A 23,546-nucleotide genomic window follows, 5' to 3' on the forward strand; every position below is an offset into this window, starting at 1 on the left:
TTTGGTATAATTTTGCCATAAAAATCTGCTTGGGTAGTAATTTGATTTATTTTACGGAATTATCCCACCCCTTAAAAATTGAGGGGGATGCCTTTCAAATTGAATGTGAAATAAAACACATTTTGAAAGATTTTCAAGCGATTTTCATCAATTTCGAAAAACCAAAATGTAGGATACAACAAAATTTAAAATTTGAGACTTCATACAAAATCAATCTGAAACAGGGCAATTACTCGAAACTAAATTTGACTTCAATATAAATTTTGGATTTCTAACTTTGTTTTTGACAAACATGCTAAGATTGATAATGTTAATTGATTTTTCTAAAGTGAAATGTTGAAAAGATTTTTTTTGCGGCATTTCAAATAAGTTTATGATGTTTCCATCACAAAAAACCATCCTAAAATTTCTAGATAATTTCACAGAAAATCAGAATTTTTTCCGCAAAAATACAAATTTTTTCAGTTTTGGGTAATTGTTCATATTTTTTTTTTCGAAAAAAATACAATTTAAAATACGAAGAACGTTTAGCAATATTCATAAGAAATTGATTATTTTTGTTTGTATACCCCTATGCAAGGCCGTAGGAACACCAATTGGTGACCAATTCATACTTAGATATTTTTGCTTAATCAATGCATGGATACTACGAATTTAAAAGAATTTTGTTTTATACTACATATTTAATAATTAATTTTTAAATTCTTTTACATTAACAGTTTTTCATAAGAATTCCTATAGTTACAATAAAGGGAACTTGAAATATTTGAACTTGCTATAAAATCTAATAAGTTCCGCTTATTTGATTTGGACAAAGAATTTTGTTTGGAAAATCTCTTTCAGCTTTCAAAACTAAAAATAATAGATTTAAATTTTGACTAAAATCTGACTTTCGTTAATTCACTCCAAATTTTAAATTTAAGCTTGATTTATACCTTTAGAAAAAAACTTCAGAATTAACAATGTAAATCAATACATTATGGAATTCCCAGCAATTTGTTTTACAAGCAAATAAGAGAAAAAAAATTCTTTGAAAACCAGTTTCGTAATTAAAATCGCGTGTATAATTAAAAAAAAAAGTTAAAATCAGGTTATTTTCATATAAAAATTACAATTAAAACTCAATTTCTACTTTAAATTTGTAAATTTTAGCTGAATAATGTCATCCTGATGATTTTAACTTAATTATGATACTCTTTACGGGCTGTATCTGAATTTTGAATATCAATTCTCATACTGAATTTTGCACCTGAACTCAGTATTTAAATTTTGGGCCTATTTCCGAATTTCAAAACGATTTCTTAAATGTACAGAAAAACAACTTTTTTCGAAATTTTATTCCAAATCAGCATTTTTATTAAGAAACCAGAATTGAAATTTGTTTCAGAATTCTTACCTTGAATCTATACTTTGAATACTGACGTTTTGGATTTCAATTCGAATTAATTATTTTTTTTTTTTAAATTTTAATCTGAATTGCGAATTTGAATTAAAATGAGAGTGAGATGGAGATGAAAAAAATTATTGATCTGAAACAGAGTTTTGGATTGTCATTTTGAAGCTTTATAATGTTTCAATTCTGCATATGAACGAGTTTTAAACTTTTTTTGGGATTTTGAAGCATGGAGTTTAAGAACTTTGAATAAAAGTCAAAGGATAGTTTGACTTTTTTTTCCTATTAGAAAAATTATTATCTAGATGAGTTTCGATAGATAATAATTAAACTTTTGATAAAATGCAAACCCAAATTTCAATCAATTTTAAACAGCATTTAATTTCTTTTTGCTAATGATGATTTTAACCGAAAATCGAGAATCCCAAATTGGATACAGAATCTGAAATTAAATAACAGAAATACAATTAAGAATTTTATAATATGGAACCAGAACCTCTGGAATGAGTTTCTTCTGAATTTAAATTTAATGTTCAGAAACGAGTTTCTACCAACAAGCAGAAAATTTGAAAAAGGTAAGCAGTATTCTGTATCTGTGATTTGTTTTCGAGTTTTTGGCATTGTCTCTTTGATAATAATTGCATATTTTTTAATATTTTTTCAAATATTCATTGAAATATTTTTTAGATCTTGCAATACATTTCATGTGAACAAAAACAAAACCTAAGTTGTACCCCATAATTAATATTCGATGTCATACAAAACATTTAAAAAAAAAAATTTGTAGTGTTTTTGATTGCTAATTTGAAAGCTTTTTAACCGTAGGATGAAAATAAAAAATCGCAATTAACTGATTTGGATAACCAATGAGTGTGTTGATTAATAAAACTTTTGCAAAAACTATCATGAAATTATTGAAAGCTCCTGCTAGCCTGCAATTTTACAATTCTTTGAAATAGATTCCCATTTTTTTAAATGGTTTAAACTTTTTTTTTCAATTCTTTGCTTCTTCTCATGTTGGTAAAAGATGAAGCTTAAGAATAGGTAAAATAAATATCTTAGAATTACAAAATTCATTTCAAGCTTATTTGAATTTTCTGGATGATTTCATAAGCAAAAATATCTTCATCGTACAAATTTCCATACTTTATTGATTTCATTACATGAAAAAAAAACTCGGATGGTCTTTTGATATGACATTTTTTTTGGATATTTACGATATAAATGTTAGTAATTTTTGTGCTCTAATTAACTGATTTCCAATCAGGATTTTCATAATTTATGCGCTCTATGTTGATTTTCAATATAAACCTTTATTCCAAGACAATTCATGTTTCCATGAAAATATTTTTTCAATCATCAAATTTAAAAATTAAAGTTTTGAACATATTAAACTCGTTCAAAAACATTTTTGTGTATTTTAAAGACAGACAAGCTTTATTTGGCCCATATTATTCAGAAAAATAAACAGTCATAATTTTTTAAACTTAATTAGATCAAAACAAACCCACTTTCATTGAAAAAATATTCCAAATAAATTAACTTTTTGAAAAGATATACTCAATAAATCAGACGATCTGAAACTTTGGGCGTGGTTGAGTCCATTTTTAAGCTTTAAATTGATATTTATTACGTAAAAATTGATCGACTGCCAAGTGAGTCCAAGCCTTTTTTAAAATACCATCTTCTTCACAAGGGTAAAGGGGGGCAATTATCCTTTCACCAGTAAATATGCACTTTAAAAAAAGTTTAAAATACCTTTCCGTTCATTCTAAGGAATTTAGATGACACAAAATTCGATGTTGGTAGGAAATATACAGAAAAAAGCTCAATACTGGGCAAATAAGGTCAAATAACACTTCACTCAGATGGCTCCGGTTAAATTCAGCGGCAGGAAATTTTACGTGTGATAAAAATACTATTCCAAACTCTCAAACCAACGGCTTCGTATTTTTTCGATTTCGGGTCCGAATTTTCCCATTGTTCATTGGACGGTTTATATGAATCCTCCTCAAAAGGGGCCGTCTCTATATTGGATTTCATTTGAACTAGAAGTTCTCATAAAAAAGCTTCCACTCTTTGACCACATAGTGGCTAAGCCTTAAGAAGGTTTTAAAAATGTGCAACCATTGGAAAAAATCGGACAACATCTAATTTGCCTGTGCAGCTTTTGGGCACAGACAAGCTGTTTTAAATGATTTTTCAAATTTTTATGTCCCTTTTTTCTAGCACTTGAACTTTCGGATCTTGTTGACCAATCCTGTATGAATGCAATCGAGTTAATTCGATTGAAGTGACTAAAATTCAGCATAAAAACCAAAATCATGTGCTTACATTGCTTGAATTCTAGACTTTCATGGAGTGGGGGGTTCAACGCCCAAAACCACCCTCTGCTCCTACGGCTATGACCCTTTGGTTAAAGACTGCGAAAATCATATAAACGCCTATATGTAGGCAATATAATATTTTTTCTGGACTTTATTAGGGATGAATCCATCAAAAGGATGTAAATTATAAAAAAAATATCACTGATTTCAAATCGCAATCCAAAACCAAACGATGTGTTTGTTTTATCTTTGACCGGCACCACTTAGTTTCGATAAACTCCGTCGGGAATAATTCTTCCGATTCCGGTCGCTGCTGATCGCACAAGGATTTTCCCCCAAAAGCCTGCGGTGTCACTTTTGTCACGTGCTGCCATTTCCACACAAAAATCAAGAGTCCTCTTCTAAACGCACTCGCTCTCAGTTTATCCTTCAATCTCGAACGCACAAACACTTTCGTTCGCCCAATCACCCACCCACACCGTTTCTCATTCACGCATATCGGCTTATCCTAACAAGCCATTCGAATTAATTTACACCCCCAGCTCCCCAACCGGTTCCACCAATCTTCAGTACTATAACTCGGTAATCGGCAGCGGCTTCTGGTAGTTGTAGACATTATTCTGCTGCATGTAGCTTGGGTACCCATTCAGGATTGGCTGCACCTGGTGGTTGCTGTACAGATTGCTCTGCCGAAACACATAATCGTCGTCCCCGGTGCTGATGGCCTTCTCGTAATCCACCGTGTCCAATCCCCCGGCACCGGCGCCAGTTCCGGTTCCGTGTCCGCCACCCCCGCCTGAGCCATGTGATTTGTTCTTGCACCCATTGTGGACATACTCCCGCAGCAGCCCCCGGAACCGGTAAAAAGTGAGCGCGATGGCCGTCACGATGGCCACCGCCAGGACCAGCACCGAGATCAGGTTCTTGTTCTTGTCCAGGATGTACTCGCACTCCCACTGATCCGGCAGATGATGCGGGCAACCGGTGGCATTGTAGCTAATCCGGCTGGCCGTTTGCAGTCGGTGCAACAGCTTCGAATAGTAGCAATCACAATTTATCAGATTATCCGAAATGTCCAACGTTCGCAGGTTGTTCCAGGAGAACATGGACTCGTCCAACCGTTGGAACCCATTATTTCTGAGGCTTAAATGTTTCAGGAATAACAACCCGGCAAAGGTTCCCTCCTCCATCTCCATCAGGGCCTTGTTCGAGTCGATGGCAATGCTCTCCAGATTAGTGTTCGTTTGGAAAGCAGCTCGGTCGATTCGATTCAAATACAGTGAACCTCTCAGCTCAAATCTTTTCAAATTCGATAATCCCCGGAAAGCATTTGCCGGAAGCGTTTCGAAATAGTTCTGTCCAATCGATAGCTCCTCCAGTCGTCTCAAAATTGCCAACGCCTTCGATGGAACCCTCTGGAACCGATTGTCGGCCAGGTTTAGGCCTTTGATATTCTCGATTCCGGCAAATGTGTCGGTACTAACATTGGTCAGCAACGAGCTTCTCAAATCGAGCAAAGTCAATTCGGACATTACCGCAAAAGCCCCATCCTTCACCCTGGCCAACATATTCGTTCCCACATACAGCTCGGCCAGTTTCTCAACCGGGCGCCAGAAATCCTCCTCCGGAACCTCCTCCAGCCGATTGTCATCCAGATACAAAATCTTTAAATCTCCCACCCCCACCAGCCCTTTCACAGACAGCCCCAAACTAGTAATCCGATTCTGTCCCAGATTTAGCTCCTCCAGCTTTGCCAACGGAGTAAAAGACAGCGCCTCAATCTGATCAATCAAGTTTCCCCTCAAGTTAAGCACCAGCAACTCCCCCAATCCGACAAACGTTCTGTTCGAAACCACACTGATCTTATTGTGGTTCAAATGGAGCTGCTGCAGTTTACTCTGCCTGGCGAACGTTCTATCCGGAATATTAAACAAATAATTGTAGCTCAAATCCAGAAGCGTCAGTTCCGAGTAGAACTGAACCGAAGAATCGATGATCCGGATTTTGTTGTTCCGGATGACCAACCGCTGGATGGATGGGTTCAGCGCTATGGGAACCACATCCAGGTGCCCTTCCTCGCAGTTCACGTCCAACTTTTCGTCATCGCAATGGCACCGGGACGGGCAGTGCAACAGGCTCGACGAAAGATCCGGAACTATCAGGGCCAGGATGAACAACCAGGACCAGATGAGCGTCATTTTGTGGATGCTGCAAGAGAAGATGAAAAGTGGAAACAGGATTAAAATCACTTTGAAAAAGGAGTAGATGCTTGACCAAATTAAATGGGATGGAACATGGGATTCGATTGAAGTTTCTTTGAAGTCGAGAGACGGTGAATAAAATTTTGACTTAAGCTCTCTAGGAAATCTAGGAGATTTTTTGAGCCCAAGAGATTATTGGAAACACGCTTCAAGATTCCAGGTTGTTCAAATCCCTTTTTGTCATCAAAAAGCTAGACTTTTCGTTTGACCAAGATTGTGAATAAGAACATCTACAAACCCAGTGAATATTTGTGTAGCTATATTTTTATGTCATTCAGATATATGTACGTTCCATATACCCCAGACAACCAGAAGTCATATTTTATTTTACAGATACAATGTTGTTGAAACTCATTTACGTACATTTTACGTATACAATGTTGTTGAAACTCAGTTTCGTATATCTGCACCTCCAATGTGCGGCCCATGCATATTCTTTATCGTATTAAAATGCATTGCATGATTTTATTACGACATTACAATCCAAATCAAGAATATGTGTGCTAATGTACCTATATGGCCTCCAAAACGATACGTAGATACTGGTTTTGCTGTATTATATACGATATGTTTACACGTATATTTGCACGTATATTTGTGTTGCGAATTCGAAATACCCACCAAATGGTTGCCTGGGACATTATAAAATAATCGCAAGAAAGTTGAATAAACTACTTTTACCTACCAAAGTGAAGGCAATATACATACATAAATTCATTTATGTCTAAAGCGATGAAAATTATCCCAATTGGACGTTATCCGACACTTATTCGTACCTGTCGGAAGAACGCAAGAGAGTACAAGATTTTGCTCGTATAACCTTCAAATCGATGGAAGCGACAATATTTTCCAGTTCTCTAATTGGTCAATATTACTCAATATCCATTTGATTTTTAGCCATCTAGATGCACTGCTGAGAACATGATGTTGATTTTCTCACTTGAAGCCCTCGCGGGAGCGAAATCATTAAAAAATGTACACACATGACGAACTTTCTATCATATCCGATTTAAACTGACTCCAGACGACATTTTATACGATCTTTTCACTACTCAGTTGAAAATGCGACTTAAGTTATTTCTGGTACGATTTCATGTTTGCTGGGAAATTCGCACCAGTTAAAATTCGACTGCAAATCAGAAGATAATTTTTTTTCGTGCAGTTTGCGTTGAATCATTTTTTATAATCACCATATGAGTTATATTTTTCCATCAACATGCCTACTTGCCTAAAATTTCAACACCTATCAAGCTTTCTTCTATTGGCGCACTAATGCCTGTCTATCCACCTTTCTTCCATATTCAATAAAAATAAAATTTCATCCCGCCGACCATGCCATCTAAAATTTCGAATCAAATAAGAAATAAGCAATTGTCTAGCTTTTACTTAGCTCGAATATAGTTATGGCATAACTTGAAAGAGTGTGCACAACAAGATATGAAAAGGCACAAAGAAAAATTTACTTTACACTCACGAAACTGCTCGAAAACAGCATAAGCAAATACTAGTGCATTATTCATATCACATACTGTCTAATTGATAGCGTATATGCTTTGGCTTTGGTGAATGATTGTAAAATGGCTATGGTAAAGTTGCCAGATTGTCCGGTTTTATCCGGGTTAGCCCGTATATTAAATACAAATCATTGAAAAATGCCCGAAACTTACCGGGATTTATTCACTTTATTGGGCAAAACAAAAAAATTTGTTGATTTTTTTTTATTTATGCCTTTAAAACGAAATTTTTTGAGCAAGATTTATAAAAATAATCATTAATTGTTTTTTGGAAGCCTCAGTTACGCCTGTCGATAAACTCTGATGAATTTTTTTTTTTAACTTTTTTTTTCTTGATTTTTGTCGAGCAATTTCTGGGTTTTGGCAAAATTTTCCCGGATATTGCCCGAATTTCCAGTTGTCAATTTTGGAATTGATTGCCCAGATTTTGCCAAGTTTTTATGTTAAATTGCCCAGATTTGTCCGACTCGGTTACGTGCTGAAAAATATTTTGGGAAACCTTAGGCTATGGAGATGAATCTAATTAACTAAAATCAATTTTTTGGTAAGTTTATCTTCTATAAATCTTATGATGATAATTGATTGATACAAAACATATACATCATAGATTCCCTTCGGGCCCGAGGAAAACCACCCGACGTTACAGTGAGGGATATGTTCCTGTTCACTTCAAAAAGTGATTATCAAAAGTTATGCACACGATTGTAAACACACAAAACGAGTTTGGCTCCTTAAAGCCTCAAGGTATGAGCCGTTTCAAATAAAGAATTTACAAAAAAGCATTCTCACCGCTATAGGCATAATAATTAGTCATTTTAGACAATATAAATTGATGATTTCATTTTAAAAAAAAATATTTTTCGCCACATTCAAATCGAACAAATCCTGTAAAAATAAAAGTGACTTTAAATTTTCATCTTAAATATGATTGTTCCTTATAACCGTGTAAAAAAACCTGTTAATTCCCGGAAACCGTGTAAAAAAATCGTTTTAATTCCCGAAAATCGCGTAAAAACCGTGCTTATTGCGGAAAACCGTGTAAAAAAAGACCATTAAAAATCAGCAAACTCTGAAAGTTGAAAGAATAAGACATATAACTTGACACTTAAGACCTGAGACCTGATACCTGAAATCGGAGACTTGAGACTTGAGACTTGAGACCTGAGACTTGACACTAGAGACATGAGATCTTAGACTGCGACCTGAGACTTGAAACCTGACAATTGAGACAACTGATATCTTGACATGAAACATGGGAGTTGAGACCTGAGACTTTCGACATGACACCTGAGACCTGAGACCTGCGATCTGAGACCTGAGAGTTGAGACTTTAGATTTGCCACCTGAGACCTGAGTCCAGAGTCCTGAGACCTGAGACATGAGACCTAAGACATGGGACATTAGACCTGAGACCTGAGAGTAGAGACATAAAACGATAGACCTCAGACCTGAGACCTGAGACAAGCTACTAGTGATAGTACCGCGAGAAATTAGTTTAACTCCGATTTCAACTTGCGACCCCTCGAGTGAAAGGGTTTGACTTGTAGGTGACGAAAAGTAGTGTCACGAGCTCGCTAGTACAAGCTACTAGTGTTAGTACCGCGAGAAATTAGTTTAGCACTAGTAGCTTGTACTAGCAAACTCGTGACACTATTTATCGTCACCTACAAGTCAAACCCTTTCACTCGAGGGGTCGCAAGTTGAAATCGGAGTTAAACTAATTTCTCGCGGTACTATCACTAGTAGCTTGTCTCAGGTCTCTGGTCTAAAGTCTCATGTCTCAGGTTTCAGGTCTCATGTTAAATGGCTCTTGTCTCATGGTTCAGGTCTCATATCTTATGTCTTACATCTCAAGTCTCATATCTCTTGTCCAAGGTCTCAAATCTCAGGTCTCAAGTCTCATGTTTCAGGTCTAATGTTTCAAGTCTAATGTCTCAGGTCTGTGGTCTCAAGTATCAGGTCCTTGGTCTCATGTATGACGTTCTTAGTCTCAGAGCTAAGATTTTCCTAACTTCAATAAGATTCGAAGTGTTTTCCTTTGAAAAGGACTTATATAATATTTTCTCTCAAAAATCGTGTCAATTCGCGAAATCCGTATTAAAAAAACCGTGTTAATTCCCGAAATCAGTGTAAAAAAGCCGCATTAAAAAAACCGTATAAAAAAAACCGCGTGAAAAATTCCTTGGTGTATTCTTTATTATCTATCTTCTTATTGTCTCACAAAGGTGCTTAGTCGGAATAGCGCACGGCACCCTTTCAAACAAACGAATTTCAAATCAAATGTCTCAAAACATAGTTTTTATTATTCTTTTAAAAAAACGATGGTCTAGTTTTTGACATTAAATTTTAGTTTTCGACATGAACATTTTCACCTAGGTACTTTGTTTGCAAAGGAATATGAATAATTGCATACAGGAAATGCTTGTCTACTTTACGGCGTTTTTACACCACGGAAACAGTATAAACATACACAGAAAGTTGGGTGTCAAGAAATAGATTTTAGGCAAATTTTAAGCGCTAGTTTTCAATAGCTTAAAGCAGTAGTAATTCAATAAAATGATAGCAATCATATTAACCCTTCGTTTCATAAAGTAACAAATTTGCAACAATTAATGCATGGAAAAAGTGAAAAATCGTAATTAATTTTAATTTTTTTTTTCTTGATGTACTCATCATTTCCAACTTTTTAAAATGATTTTTAACGAAAAATAAAAAATCATGAAATGAAGGGTTAAATAAATTACCAAAAACACTTGATTTCATCCATTGATTTCTTTTATGTTGCCATTTTTCAAATAAATGGTAAGATTTTTCATGATTCCAAATCATTCCTATTTGATCAATGACATTGAATTTAACAGGTTATTTAGAATATAACTTTCAAATGAATGATTTAGTATTGAACAACTAAATTAGAAAAAAAAATTATTCAACATATGCTTAACTGGGAGAGCAAAAACAGAATAACATGGACATTAGACTTCTGCAAAAAATGACATCTTGCTCTCATATGTTTTTTATGCCTTTTGGGTCACCAAACATCAGTGTAAAATTTGAGATGATTTGGTTGAATCCTGAGTTGGCGCAAGGTGTTTCAATATTGTATGGAAATTTGTATGGTAGAAGAATTTTTACACATTAAATCATCCAGTAAACTCAAATAAGCTTGAAATGAAGTTGGTCTTTGATTTATGGTTTTGACTATTTTTAAGCTTCATTTTTTGCTAATATGACAATCAGCTAAGTATTCAATCAAAAAGCTATATTCATTTAAAAAAATTATGAATTCATTGAAAAGTATTTCAAAATGGCAGACTTTGCCTGCTAGAGCTTTTAATAATTTTATGTAATGTTTTTGCAAAGGTTATTTAAACCAATAAACTCTCTGGCTATGCAGAGAAGAATTATGATTTTTTTATTCTCATCCTACGGTTACGCAGCTTTCAAATAAGCAGTGAAAAACATAACAATTTAAAAAAAAAAATGGGTTTTTTTTTCATATCATTGAATATCTTTCCTGGAAACAAATAAGGTTTTTGGTTTGTTTACATGAATTGTACTGCAAGAATCAAGAATATTTTTCATCCAAAGCTATATTTTTTGGAATTTTCTGTTTAGCACTGGCGATTTTCGAATGAAAAACTTTTTTTTACAATACAAATTTCCATGCATAATTTAAATCCGTTGCGTTAATTTAGGACTGGATGGACGCTTGCAAAACTTTTATTGCTACTTCTGGCAGTAAAAATGACCAAAAACAGTTATGGGAGGTGTAAAAATTTAATAATTTGAAATTTGCATACAAAGCTTGCAGCGGTCTAATGAACATACAGTTGTGTTAAAAAAAAAAAGAAATCACGCAGACAAACTTCCCAATTTGACAGAATGTTATTTCTCTCACAATTGATATTGTTTCATGAAACTTTCACTCAAGCAAGATGAACTTATAAACTCTTTATTCAATAAGTTTCCAACATTTTGCGGACACTAGGAAAAGAAATTCAGCTGTTAAAGTAGGGAAAATTGAGATTTCCTCACAAAATAAGCGTTTCATACTCAAAATTTCATGAGATTATGTAAAAAAGTACATTCTACTATGTGGCCAAATTTAATCAAAATCGGTCTACGCAATCAAAAGCTTAAGTAGATTAAATATGAGGTTGGTTCCGGGGTAGCAGGCGATTTCCTCATTTCGTTCTCTTCTTCGCAGTTATATTTTTTTCATTCTCAAAATGCTTTAAATTCATACAAATTTCAATTTTAAAACAATCAAAGATGATATTGTTAGTTTGGCTATTGTAGTTATTCCTATGCATTGTATCTATGGATGTATGAAATTATACATACGTCCATTGATTGGAATGAAATTGCCTGTTACCCTAAAACCAGCCTCATATTTAAACCGCTTGAACTTTCTATCGCGTAGATCGATTTTGATCAAATTTGGCCACATACTAGAATGTCACTATAATCTCACGAAATTTATAGATGAAAACGTAAAATTCGACAAAGTTATATCTTAATGCTTTGTGAGGCAATCTCAATTTTTCCTACTTTTAATAAAACAGCTGAATTTCTCTTCCTTATGCTCGCAAAATGTTCGAAACTCATAGAATAAAGAGTTTTTCATGAAAAGATCAACTGTGATATTCTATCAAATTTGGAAGTTTGTGCGCTGCTCTGCGTGATAGCATTCTTCTTTGAACGCAACTGTATATTGCTTGAGACCAAATAGAAAGCTAAGCCGTTGACTGAAGCCATTATTTAACCGAGAATTGAGCCAGAAACCTCTGTCGCGCCCGAAGTGAATTTATTGATTCCAAAATCAAAAGTCCAACCGAACAGATCAAACTAGAAAACATTTCACTATTCACGAATAGCATCAAACAAAACCAACTGGTGGGGTGCAGTGGTCATAATTCGAAATTCATCGTCTTTCGTTTCATCATTTCTCTGGTCTGCTGCCAAGTTAATGCAACTGTTTGTTTTTCTTTGTTGGCTCCCCCTCAATGCCTTATAGTCGATACTGGTGCAATAAACTTTGATGCCAGTTCTGAACAAATTCACGGAGGGCTGTATTGAATAAGTCAATGGCAGATCCTTTCTTTCGAGGATTTTCACCTTAAGCAGCGATAAATTTATTAGTTATGATAAATTTTATAAACCTAAAGTGGCTCAATGGTCTAGGGGTATGATTCTCGCTTTGGGTGCGAGAGGTCCCGGGTTCAAACCCCGGTTGAGCCCTGAATTAATATTTTATAAATTCATTGAAACGCTGGACAAATTGAAAAAATGTGCGTGAATTTGTTTTAGGAAACTTCTATTCTATTGAACATTGATGAGAACTCTTTTCCTTTTATGTTTTATTTTTTTATCAAAGCAGAACCTCATTTCAAGATTAGCTTTTGCGGAAAAATTCGTTTCCGAAATCGATGTAGGTCGCTCTTGTATAAGATCGATCTAGCAAAAATCAATCCTCAAGCTCCGATTTTTAAGGCTGATCGATCCTACGGCCGTTCATTTGGATCGATCTTGGAGTTCATACTTTACCTGAAGATCGAACAGTCCTACTTCACACTTTTGAAGCCCTAATAAATCTGGCCATAAAAAGCCAAATTGGATATCAAATAAAATTTTGGAGAATTCAATGAATTTGTGCAAGGAATTCAGTAATTTAAAAGTGAACTTCAAACCATGCAATTCGAACCAGCAACCTTCTGAAGAAAATATTCCAATCAGTGCTATAAAACACAAGCCTTCCAAAACAACCCTTTGTATTTGAAACTACTCCAGAAGATTGACATTTTCCCAAATGCAATCCGAAACAAATCGGGCGAGAAACATGTGTTCCGTTCATAAATAAGGCGTTCCTTGTTGTTTGCTAACCCGCTGAATGGGGGAGTACAAACGTTCCGTATCGTATCGGATGTGATGTGGAGCACCAACGTAGCATTTTGTTTCCACCCCCGATCAGCGATTTAATTTTCTTACCCCTCACAGTGCTCTGGCGAGGAATTTAAATTGGGTTCGCTTGACTAGAGATGTTTGAGACAACGATGCCTTCGAAAGTATAGGGAGAAGGGTCGTTCGTTATTCGGCAAGTAAGGGGGGATGATGACTGGTTGGTTGGCTGGTTGGCATATTTTGAAAAGTGGAATCAAACGATTTTTCACGCTATTACTCGCTTGGCCCAACATTGGCCTCGTGGTAGTCGTCGTCATCGTCATCGTCCTCGTTTCGGTGGCTCAAGTGAGTGCACCACAATGTTGTTGACTCAAGGAGGGTGGGGTTGAAGGAAATTGGGGAGGCACTTGAGACTGCATGCCTACCCTTTTCCGGCAGAGATTCAAATTCCGGACAAATTTCGAACGAGCTCGTTCGAAACTGCTTGTTTGGCAAATGATGCTACTTGAGGGAGAAAAATCGGGGGACAAGATTGTTTAATTCAAGCTGTTCAATGCATGTTTAACTGGGAACGAAAGAGGGGTTGGAATCAAATTGTAACATGAAGAAGAACATCTAATATTTTCATTTTTCAGGGCTTTAACAAGAAGGTGGGGAGACTATAAAACTGATTTTGTGAATTTTGTAACACGATAAAAAGCCTCAATTGAAAGCGGCACCATGAAATGTAAGAATAAATTTGAAAAAAAATCATGATAGGGAATTTCATGTACGAATAGGACATAACCTGTTCCGAAGTTAATTGAGAGCTTTATTTTCGAGGATTCAAAGAAAATAAATCTTTGATCGGGTGACGTAGTAGAGGATAGGTTTTTTTTTCTTCAAATGAACTTGAAAAAGTGCAATGAAAATATATACGAGAGGAAACATCAAACAAATCGATTGTAACTTATCAAGTAAGTTAAGCTTTTCATTGCTGTTAGTTATCTTTGTAATATATCTATTGCTATAAATTTATAATACTTGCTGACCCGGCAAACTTTGTTGAGCCTTTGAATTTTCACAAAAAAAAGTTTTCATGTAAGAAGACGGCAAATCATTATTGATGTTCAAGGAACTGGATTGGTACCGTAAAATAGAATGAATCGGGTCAGATACGGATTATTTTCGTAATATTTCCAACAAATTATGTTGAGTGAACCTTAACAACCTAATTAAAGAAAAAAAAATTGTTCGGATTCATTAATATCGATTTAAAACTGCTACTTTTGTACATCCCAAGTAGGGACAGTGGCTTCTTAATTGAGGAGTACGTTCATTTCTGCTGCATTTCCTTGCTTATGACAATATTGAACGTAGATCAGTGTGTTGTTTATTGCTTTGCTGATATTTTTGTTCGATTATAGTCGCGATACCATCTTTATGGCAAACGCGACTTCGAAGACATTTTTGCTGAAATTTGTTGCTATTTTCAACAATTTGAATAAGTTGCCTTTCTTCTTTTTCTCCAAAATCATTTTAAAAGTAAACTTCATCGTATACCAATTTTGCAGACATAGCAAATCCCTAATTGCAATGTTTTCAAACAAAAATTTTCAGTCACGGCTTTTTATGACTCATTTTCAAACAGATTTGTGCCAACGTAAGAACTTAGCTACACAATTAACACACGACGTATTACAGGACACGACACTTACAAAACACTTACAAACGGAAAAAAAGGATTCAAAATTACCTTTTTTGTCGACCGGTTTCGGGCTCGATGTTGGCCATCTACAGGACGATGTCCTACTGATCACACAAAGAAATTACTAGCTGGATCGTACTACGAGTGTCGTTGTATTCGTCGAAGGATGGTTCCTTTATAATTTTTTTCTTTTGGTGAAGGTGAAAAGCGGCGACATAATTGGTGGGTCATCTTCATTCATTAGCGGTTTCTCGGAAGTACTTATGAACATCGACTCCCATGCGTTCAAATGTGAAGCTTTTCTAACACATTTTTTATAGATCAATTTTTCCCAGTTTATGGAGTGACCCATTTCCGTTGCGTGGGTGGCTGCGCTAAATTCATTGACCCTGTTGATGTCTGCAGCATTTCTATGTTCTTTAAGTCGAACTTTAAATTTTCGTCGAGTTTGGCCAATGTACTTATGAACATCGACTCGACTCATCGACTCCGAGAAACCGCTAATGAATGAAGATGACCCACCAATTATGTCGCCGCTTTTCACCTTCACCAAAAGAAAAATTTTATAAAGGAACCATCCTTCGACGAATATTACGACACTCGTAGTACGATCCTGCCAGTAATTTCTTTGTGTGACCAGTCGGACATCGTCCTGTAGATGGGCAACATCGAGCCCGAAACCGGTCGACAAAAAAGGTAATTTTGAATCCTTTTTTTCCGTTTGTAAGAACGTTAAGTGTCGTGTCCTGTAATACGTCGTGTGTTAATTGTGCGGCTTTTTATGCTTCAAATATTTTTTATCAACTTTTTGAGAAAATTTCTATTTTACATTCTATTTCTTTTTCTTTGCTACCTGAAATTCATTTGATTATCTTTTTTGGATTATTTTAACATCTTTTCAATTTACATTTTATAATATCAGAACATAATATTAGAACATTAAAAATATCCATCGAACTCTGATTCACAGCAACTTAAAATCATAGGGTTATTTACAAAAAAGCATTGAATGCTCTCAATTTACGTAGAAAATTAAAGGAATTTTTTATTTCTTCATTTAAATCACTAATTAAAGAAATTACCAAAAAAAATAAAACACGCGTTTTGAAAGTCTGTAAAAAACCTTTAAAACTTTATTTTCTTGTTTTCTTTTATAACTTTCGCTCATAACTTTTCAATTCCTAAAGTAAAAGGAATCAGTTTTCTTCTTTTCGAATTGAAATTTTTCTCAATGGTTTTTTTTAATCCTAATGATGATTATAGAAAAAGGAAATGAATTCAAAATTGTAAAATTTTATTCTGGATTATGTGGATTATTTTTTTTAAAACGAAGCACGAAAAAAAGAACAGGAGTTTTTCTAACGATTCCTTACTTTTTCATTGTTTTTTCTTTTCAATGATGAAATTTTCATGAAATCAAAAAGTTGATACCATTTTATTTCCAAACTAACTGAATACATTTTTAACATTTTATAAAAAATCTTTTAAACCAATTAAAGGTTGTCTTAACCCTCATCCGCATTAGAGTGTCATTTTGACACTATTTCAAGTTTGAATGCTTGTAACTTTTTTCGAAAGCATCAAAAAACAAAAATTTCTTCGGAGACCCTAAATGAATTCAAAAGTTCTTTAATTTTGCATCTTTACTTTATTTATGGACGAACCCTGGAAGCCTGGACAAAAAAACTCCATTTTCCGACTTAGAGTGTCATTTTGACACTCCAAAAGTAAAATCCATTTGAGTCGTTTGAATTGTTATGAACTTCATATAAAACTTATATCAATAGAAACCTTGTAATGTCAGTAAAATATGTTTAGAACATTATATATAGCTAAAGCTTATAGTTTTCTCGGTATTCAGCATAAAAGAAAAAAAATCCGAAAAAACATGCCTCACGAAAACTGCTGTAGTTCATATGTTACACGTCCAAAAAAATATTTGTCTTATGCATATCAAAGCTGAAGTTAATGTCTACATCATGGAACAAAGAAATATTTTTTTAAATTTTTTTTAATGAAATGGTCACAAAAAGTTCAAAAAAGTGGTCTGAAAAACCTACTTTTCATTCAATTGCTAGTAAATACTGTTTGAGCGATGGTAGAGTGTTTTAAAAAATATGACTACAAACTTTATTGAAATTCTAATATTTTGCTGTCTTTAGATTTTCGATGCAACAAAAATTGAATTTACTGGAATTTTTCAAAGTTGGATACTTTGCGCGATTTTTTCACTAATTGAAATTTCATCTGCTTTTGTGGTCTTCCGTCAAGTTGTTCCCGGATTTGCAGTGCTTTTACTTTGTTTGGACCAATCAAAAGTATATTCATTGGAAAGCTAATTTAATCTACATTCTAGTGAGGTGCAACAATTTACGCTGTGAGATTCCACAAAAATATGAAAATTATAAACGTAAAATCATTTCTGAATTTCTAGAACTACAAGCAGCGGTCCAGCAAAACGTGTTTGATTGCTCTCCGAGTAGGTACCCACGGTGGGTGGTTATTCGGACCGAGAGCGAAGCCGACAGACGAAATAACGATGCGTGTCGAGCATTTCTTGGTCTGTCAGCTTCGCTCTCTGCCCGAATAACCACCCACCGTACCTAGGGGAGGAGCGGGCTATATGCGCCTGTTAAGCAGAACACTGATTTAATCAAATATCACATCGAATATGTGTACAAAAACTATATACACGTGTGCAGGCATCTGTTTTCTATACATTGGAGTAATTTTTATGTTAAAATTTCCTTCTGTTTCCAAGAAAACGATTTTATTATAAGTGTTGTCTAAAATGCCGAATCTCAAACCGTGCGGGCTAAATGCGCCTATTTATGTTTTGAACAAAATTTTTGTTTTTAAGGCAATATTTCCGTATAATTGCATTGAAACTGCTAGCAAGTAATAATTTCCGTACGACAAAGCTGAAGTTGTATGAAAATCTATGTAGATTATAATTTTATGGAATAAAACAAAAGTTAGGGTTGCCATACTATGGAGGCAGTTCATCCATGAGAAAAACTTTATCAAATCTGTTTTAAGATCTTCAATTCTCTCTTAAGATGTTATTCAGAGCTTAGATTTGAAGGTTCAATGATAAAAATCATTTATTTATTCAATTTAACCTGTTATTTTAGGATAGGGGCATTTTACAAACATGATGGGGGCATACAAAAACACTCTATTATTCCACTATGTAATCATTATTAAACCTCCACAAAAGCTGAAATATGTTTTATTTCTTAAGTTCATTTGAGTAAGAAAAAAAAACCATCCTAGTTTTTGTTTTAAGCTTCTTTACGTATAACTTTTAAAAGTCGGAATAATACATCAAAATATATCAAAACCTTGTATGATTTTTTTAATTTTTTTGAGTTTGTAAATTCAGAAAATTCTTTCTTGTCTTATGTTCTAAGCGTATCACCCTCAAAATGCATTGGTCAGATAAGCTGTCTAGTCAGCCATTTCATCAAACAGCCGTAGGGTCATTTAACTCGATAGGCCCATTTAGGAAACCTTTCCCCTACTCGGAGAGCAAACAAACACGTTATGCTGGACCGCTGCTTGTAGTTCTAGAAATTCAGGAATGATTTTACGTTTATAATTTTCATATTTTTGTGGAATCTCACAGCGTAAATTGTTGCACCTCACTAGAATGTAGATTAGATGTGCTTTCCAATGAGTATACTTTTGATTGGTCCAAACAAAGTAAAAGCACTGCAAATCCGGGTACAACCTGACGGAGGACCACAAAAACAGATGAATTTCAATTAGTGAAAAAATCGCGCAAAGTAGCCAACTTTGAAAAATTCCAGTAAATTCAATTTTTGTTGCATCGAAAATCTTAAGACAGCAAAATGTTAGAATTTCAATAAAGTGTGTAGTCATATTTTTTAAAACACTCTACCATCGCTCAAACAGTATTTACTAGCAATCGAATGAAAAGTAGGTTTTTCAGACCACTTTTTTGAACTTTTTGTGACCATTTCATTAAAAAAAATTTAAAAAAATATTTCTTTGTTCCATGATGTAGACATTAACTTCAGCTTTCATATGCATAAGGCAAATATTTTTTTGGACGTGTAACATATGAACTACAGCAGTTTTCCTGAGGCATGTTTTTTCGGATTTTTTTTCTTTCATGCTGAATACCGAGAAAACTATAAGCTTTAGCTATACATAATGTTCTAAACATATTTTACTGACGTTACAAGCTTTCTAGTGATATAAGTTTCATTTTAATAGGTTAGATATAAAGAGAGTTATGACGATTTTAGCTTGGAGTGTCAAAATGACACTCCTAGTGCTGATTAGGGTAATGAAATCTAATGCGGATGAGGGTTAAACTAATAAGGTAAAATAAGGCATTTTCGAGGTATTCATTTATACATAATGGAATATTTTTTCGTTATCTGTTTAGTTGTATCGAGTATGTCAAAACGTGTACAGTTATATCCTTGAATATTGTTTTTCTTGAGTAAATTTACATTCTCGAATATAACTGTTAAACTTATGCGGACCGGGCAAATTTGGGTTATTTTATCAAAATCCTGACAATATCGGTGCATTTGGTTTCAAAATATCCTATTTCAAGCTTCCAGAAAACGATCATGCTTATTTCGTTGAATTAGTATTTCTTGTATGTTTTTGCAAATAAAATAAGCATTTGCATGATTTTGCATGTATCAGGGCAAACCCGGGCAATTTGGCAAGTTTTGGGTTAATCAGATTAAAAACTGTTAGAGTTGGCTTGATCCTGAAGCAAAAATGACTATTTTCGGCAATAAGCTCCTTTTCTCGGCTAATGGCGTTTTTTTATCCCGTAAGGAAGATTGACGATCACATTCAAGTATCCATTTTACTGGTGCCACGTGAAGAGTACATTGGTAATGAAAATGGGCGCCAAAACTTCCTCCATAGAGATGAATGAGCATCAGTAAGACTTGATAACTTTTGGCGCCTTCCTACTCTGGGTGATTTGAATAAAATAAAAATATGACGGAAATTAGGCGTCATGACTTTTTCGGGTACGAAAAATACTTAAAATTAATAATCAAATTCTATAAAAACATTTTCGAAATAATCACTCCGTTGTGTTTTTTCCGCGTGAAGATGAACACAACAAAAAAAATTAAAGGAAAATCGGATGAACCCAGTTATTTGTGTTCGCGCATATTTTTGACTCCATTTTTATAGATAAGATATAATATCTGTATAATAATATTGAAAATGTAAAAGTCAATATTGAGTATAACATGGCAAAGATTTTTATAAAAGCTCTTTCAAATGATAAGTTGAGTACTTTAAACAACATCAAGCCTTCAAAAGTTTAAGCAGAAGTGTTAGCAGAAAATTTGTCATGTGACAATCGATATTTTTTTTATAAATTATCATAGTGATAGGAACTGATCTAAAAATTTTTGCTTTTTCAGTTGAGCGAAGTTTAGCGAAAACTTATTAATGTTTCATAGCGGCCATCTTGCCTACGTGTTCAATTATGATTTTTTTTAATAATTCGTCAGGTTAAATCTGTTTAAACGTCTTTAGGAAATCACCTCGTATAGACGAGGTTAGATAGAATCATGAGTGTTAACATTTGAGTTTGAATGTAAAAAAAAATACAATAATACAATTCAAAATTTACCATTAACATAGATGTAGGGTTGGTTGCCCTACTATGGACCCTTTTTAAGCAAGGTTCCCGAAAAAAATTCTGTGTTTTGACGAAAAAAAATTCTGACTTTCTATGGTTTTACCCAAAAGTTCTGTTAGGGTTTTCTGTGATGCTTTTTTCATTTATTTCTTTCCAAAGTTATGTCAAACTGCATCTGAAATTGATATTGACGTAAAAAAAAAAATTGAAAAAAGCACCCAAAATTTTTAAATTCTGTGAAATCAGTGAATATTTCTAAAATTCTGTGTTCTGTGCCACAGATTCTGTGATGAAAATTGTCTCAAAATTGTGTAAAATTATATATTTTTGTCTGTGATTTCGGAAACAATGCCTTTAAGCGATGGTTTTTATAAATCTATGTTTTTTCATAAACGGAAGGGAGTTGAGTGTTTTTCAGAAAATGTATTGACAGTTGTCTACTATTTCAAATAAGATTTTTGAACGTAGGTTTTGCTGCTATTAGCAGATTAACAAACAGAATTAATAAATTAATGAATATTTTATTTTCAATAAATTTTTAACATGAAAAAATATTTAAGCTAATTTACTATTCAAAAAACACTATAAATTTCTGTAATGATTATCTCGAACATTTTCACTTCCAGTCAGCAATGGTAGCTGCATAAAAGCTTTTTTGATCTTTTTTTTTTGTAGTTTATTTGCATAAAGCTAACAAAAATGTTAGGAAGGCTCAAGAACAGTTTTAAGTTGGAAATCCGTTCCTTAATGGATTAATAAGTATGGATAAGAAAAATAGGGACATAATATCTAAAAATGGAACATTAAGGTTAAAAGTTTCCAATTTTTGGAGCCTTTACAAATTTTTCGGGATTTCCAATAAATAACTTTTAGTTAAGGAAAAAAAGTAATCCATATTCTCCAAAGCGATAGTAGTTTCTCTTTAAACTGTGCCCTCCACTTGTAGAGCTATCTGTTTCACCACTGAAAAGGAAGCACATTTTTAAAAAGGTTGTAAATTCTATTAGAAATACTTTCTTCAGAAAATAACTGTATGAAGAAAGAATAAGAGTTCATTGTTTGCAGAAGAGGATTATAAATCTATGACAGCAAAATGAATAAACAAATAAACAAAATGATAAATTAATGATAATTTAAATTAGAGGATGTGTATTTTCATCATTTTTAGAGAGTCCTACCTGACCCGACCGGAAATAAAAAAAAAATCAGGTATACTCGAATCCCGAAAAACGTTAAAAAAATCCCGTGAATTCCGGAAGCCAATAAAAAATGCTTGATTACTAACAAATTACACGATGGTTGAGCTAGGAAAATAATAGCTTTACATTGATATATGGCTTAGACTCAAATTTTTTTTCTTCTAAAATAAATCCAGCGAACGAAGAAATACTTTTAAAATTTTTAATAAGCTCGAACTTACTTCGAAAAATCTAGTGAATGTGATGTAATGTAGAATATTCAAACAGAGGACAAATGACTGCAATGGTTAAAATCCTCTTTAAATAAAGAAAATTAGAATTAGAATTAGAATTTTTCTTCTAGAAACCGGTTAATGCATTGAAAAATATTTCTTCGTTCGAAAAATAGTTATAAAAGCTAAAAAGGACAGAGAATCTTTTGAACCAAAGAATTCCAATAAAGAAACGCTACAAAGAGATTCTGAATGTCCTATTTTGCAACACTCGTCATTAAGAACTTACGTATCGCATACTCTTAACAGTAGCAAAATCTTCGGCAAAGGCATGACATATTTTGAAACGAAAGGATGGTTATCTGAAAATTTACGATGAATAACCTGAAGTCTTGCTAACTAAATTCTATCGATAGTGAAGAATTTTACTCAGTTATTTGGAATTTTTGCAGCAACAATCAGTCAAGTTGGTCAGTTTCTTGGACTTGAGTTTTATAATAGCTAAAAGTTTGAAATTTTTTGAAACACTACGGCTTTAAAAATTTTAAAATACCATTTGGATAGGTTTTGTATGCAGTAGACTGTTAAAATCTTAATTTAAAAAATTTACCGAGATCCCGAGAATTCCCGGAAAAGGATCGTCAGATTTCTCGATTCCTAGGAACGAGAAAATGGCCGGGAAATGAACCCATTACCCATTACCCCATTACCAACGAAATTGTAATACAAATATGCAAATTAATCTAATTTTCAGTTCATTATGAAAATTTTCAAATATCTTACGAAAAATTAAGTAAATTAACAAAAAAAAAATTACATAACTTGAAATGTTCAAAACGCTTGGGTTGATAATTCTCATTGAAAATCAAATTCAGAAGGTCATTCAGGATATACTAACAACCAGAGGTATGAAAAATTTTGTGAAGTTTCAATTTGAGATGACCAATTTGATTTCAAAAACTGTTGAAGTTTTTCTACCCCTTATAAACTTATAATCATATTCAATCGAACTCAACCTATCTCTGCTTATTATTTGAACTGACCTATCGAAGCCTTTCAAAAAGTACAGTTCATAGAACCAATCGCCATTGTCAATCAAATTTGATCAGAGGTGAGCATGTCGCTAAAATGTATTCCTTTATCGAACACAATTTTCCCTCCCATATGGCCAAATTCGATTGAAGCATGTACAATTATTCCGCGCCAACCAATATAATCGATTCGGGGAACTTGTCTCTGCCAATTCGTTTAGGCGTTCTCGTTTTTTTTTTTTTTTTTGTGAGGCGCTTCTCTTTGTTCAGCCAACCAACATTAGCATTCCGAGAATTGACGAAAACAAAATTTCATTCCATGCCTTCGTTTGCAGTATTTCCTCCACAGTGCCATACACATGTATGTC

The 23,546-nt window shown here is 33.9% G+C and overlaps 1 protein-coding gene and 1 non-coding gene across 3 annotated transcripts in view; one reads left to right on the plus strand and one right to left on the minus strand.

Moving 5' to 3' along the window:
• Positions 1-1,050: 1,050 nt before the first annotated feature.
• The window catches only part of LOC129748807 (insulin-like growth factor-binding protein complex acid labile subunit), a 131,635-nt gene continuing 109,139 nt past the window's right edge, over positions 1,051-23,546 (minus strand). For both annotated transcript variants that reach the window (XM_055743559.1, XM_055743558.1), the window contains one exon: positions 1,051-5,928. In XM_055743559.1, the coding sequence (XP_055599534.1) occupies positions 4,293-5,918 (1,626 nt within the window). In that variant the 5' untranslated portion in view covers positions 5,919-5,928 and the 3' untranslated portion in view covers positions 1,051-4,292. The remainder of the gene's footprint in view (positions 5,929-23,546) is intronic.
• On the plus strand, positions 12,668-12,739 carry Trnap-ugg (transfer RNA proline (anticodon UGG)). Its single transcript has one exon. It is a non-coding gene; the product is annotated as a tRNA-Pro (tRNA).

The sequence above is a fragment of the Uranotaenia lowii genome, chromosome 2 (genome assembly GCF_029784155.1).
Source record: "Uranotaenia lowii strain MFRU-FL chromosome 2, ASM2978415v1, whole genome shotgun sequence".
NCBI classification, from domain to species: domain Eukaryota; kingdom Metazoa; phylum Arthropoda; class Insecta; order Diptera; family Culicidae; genus Uranotaenia; species Uranotaenia lowii.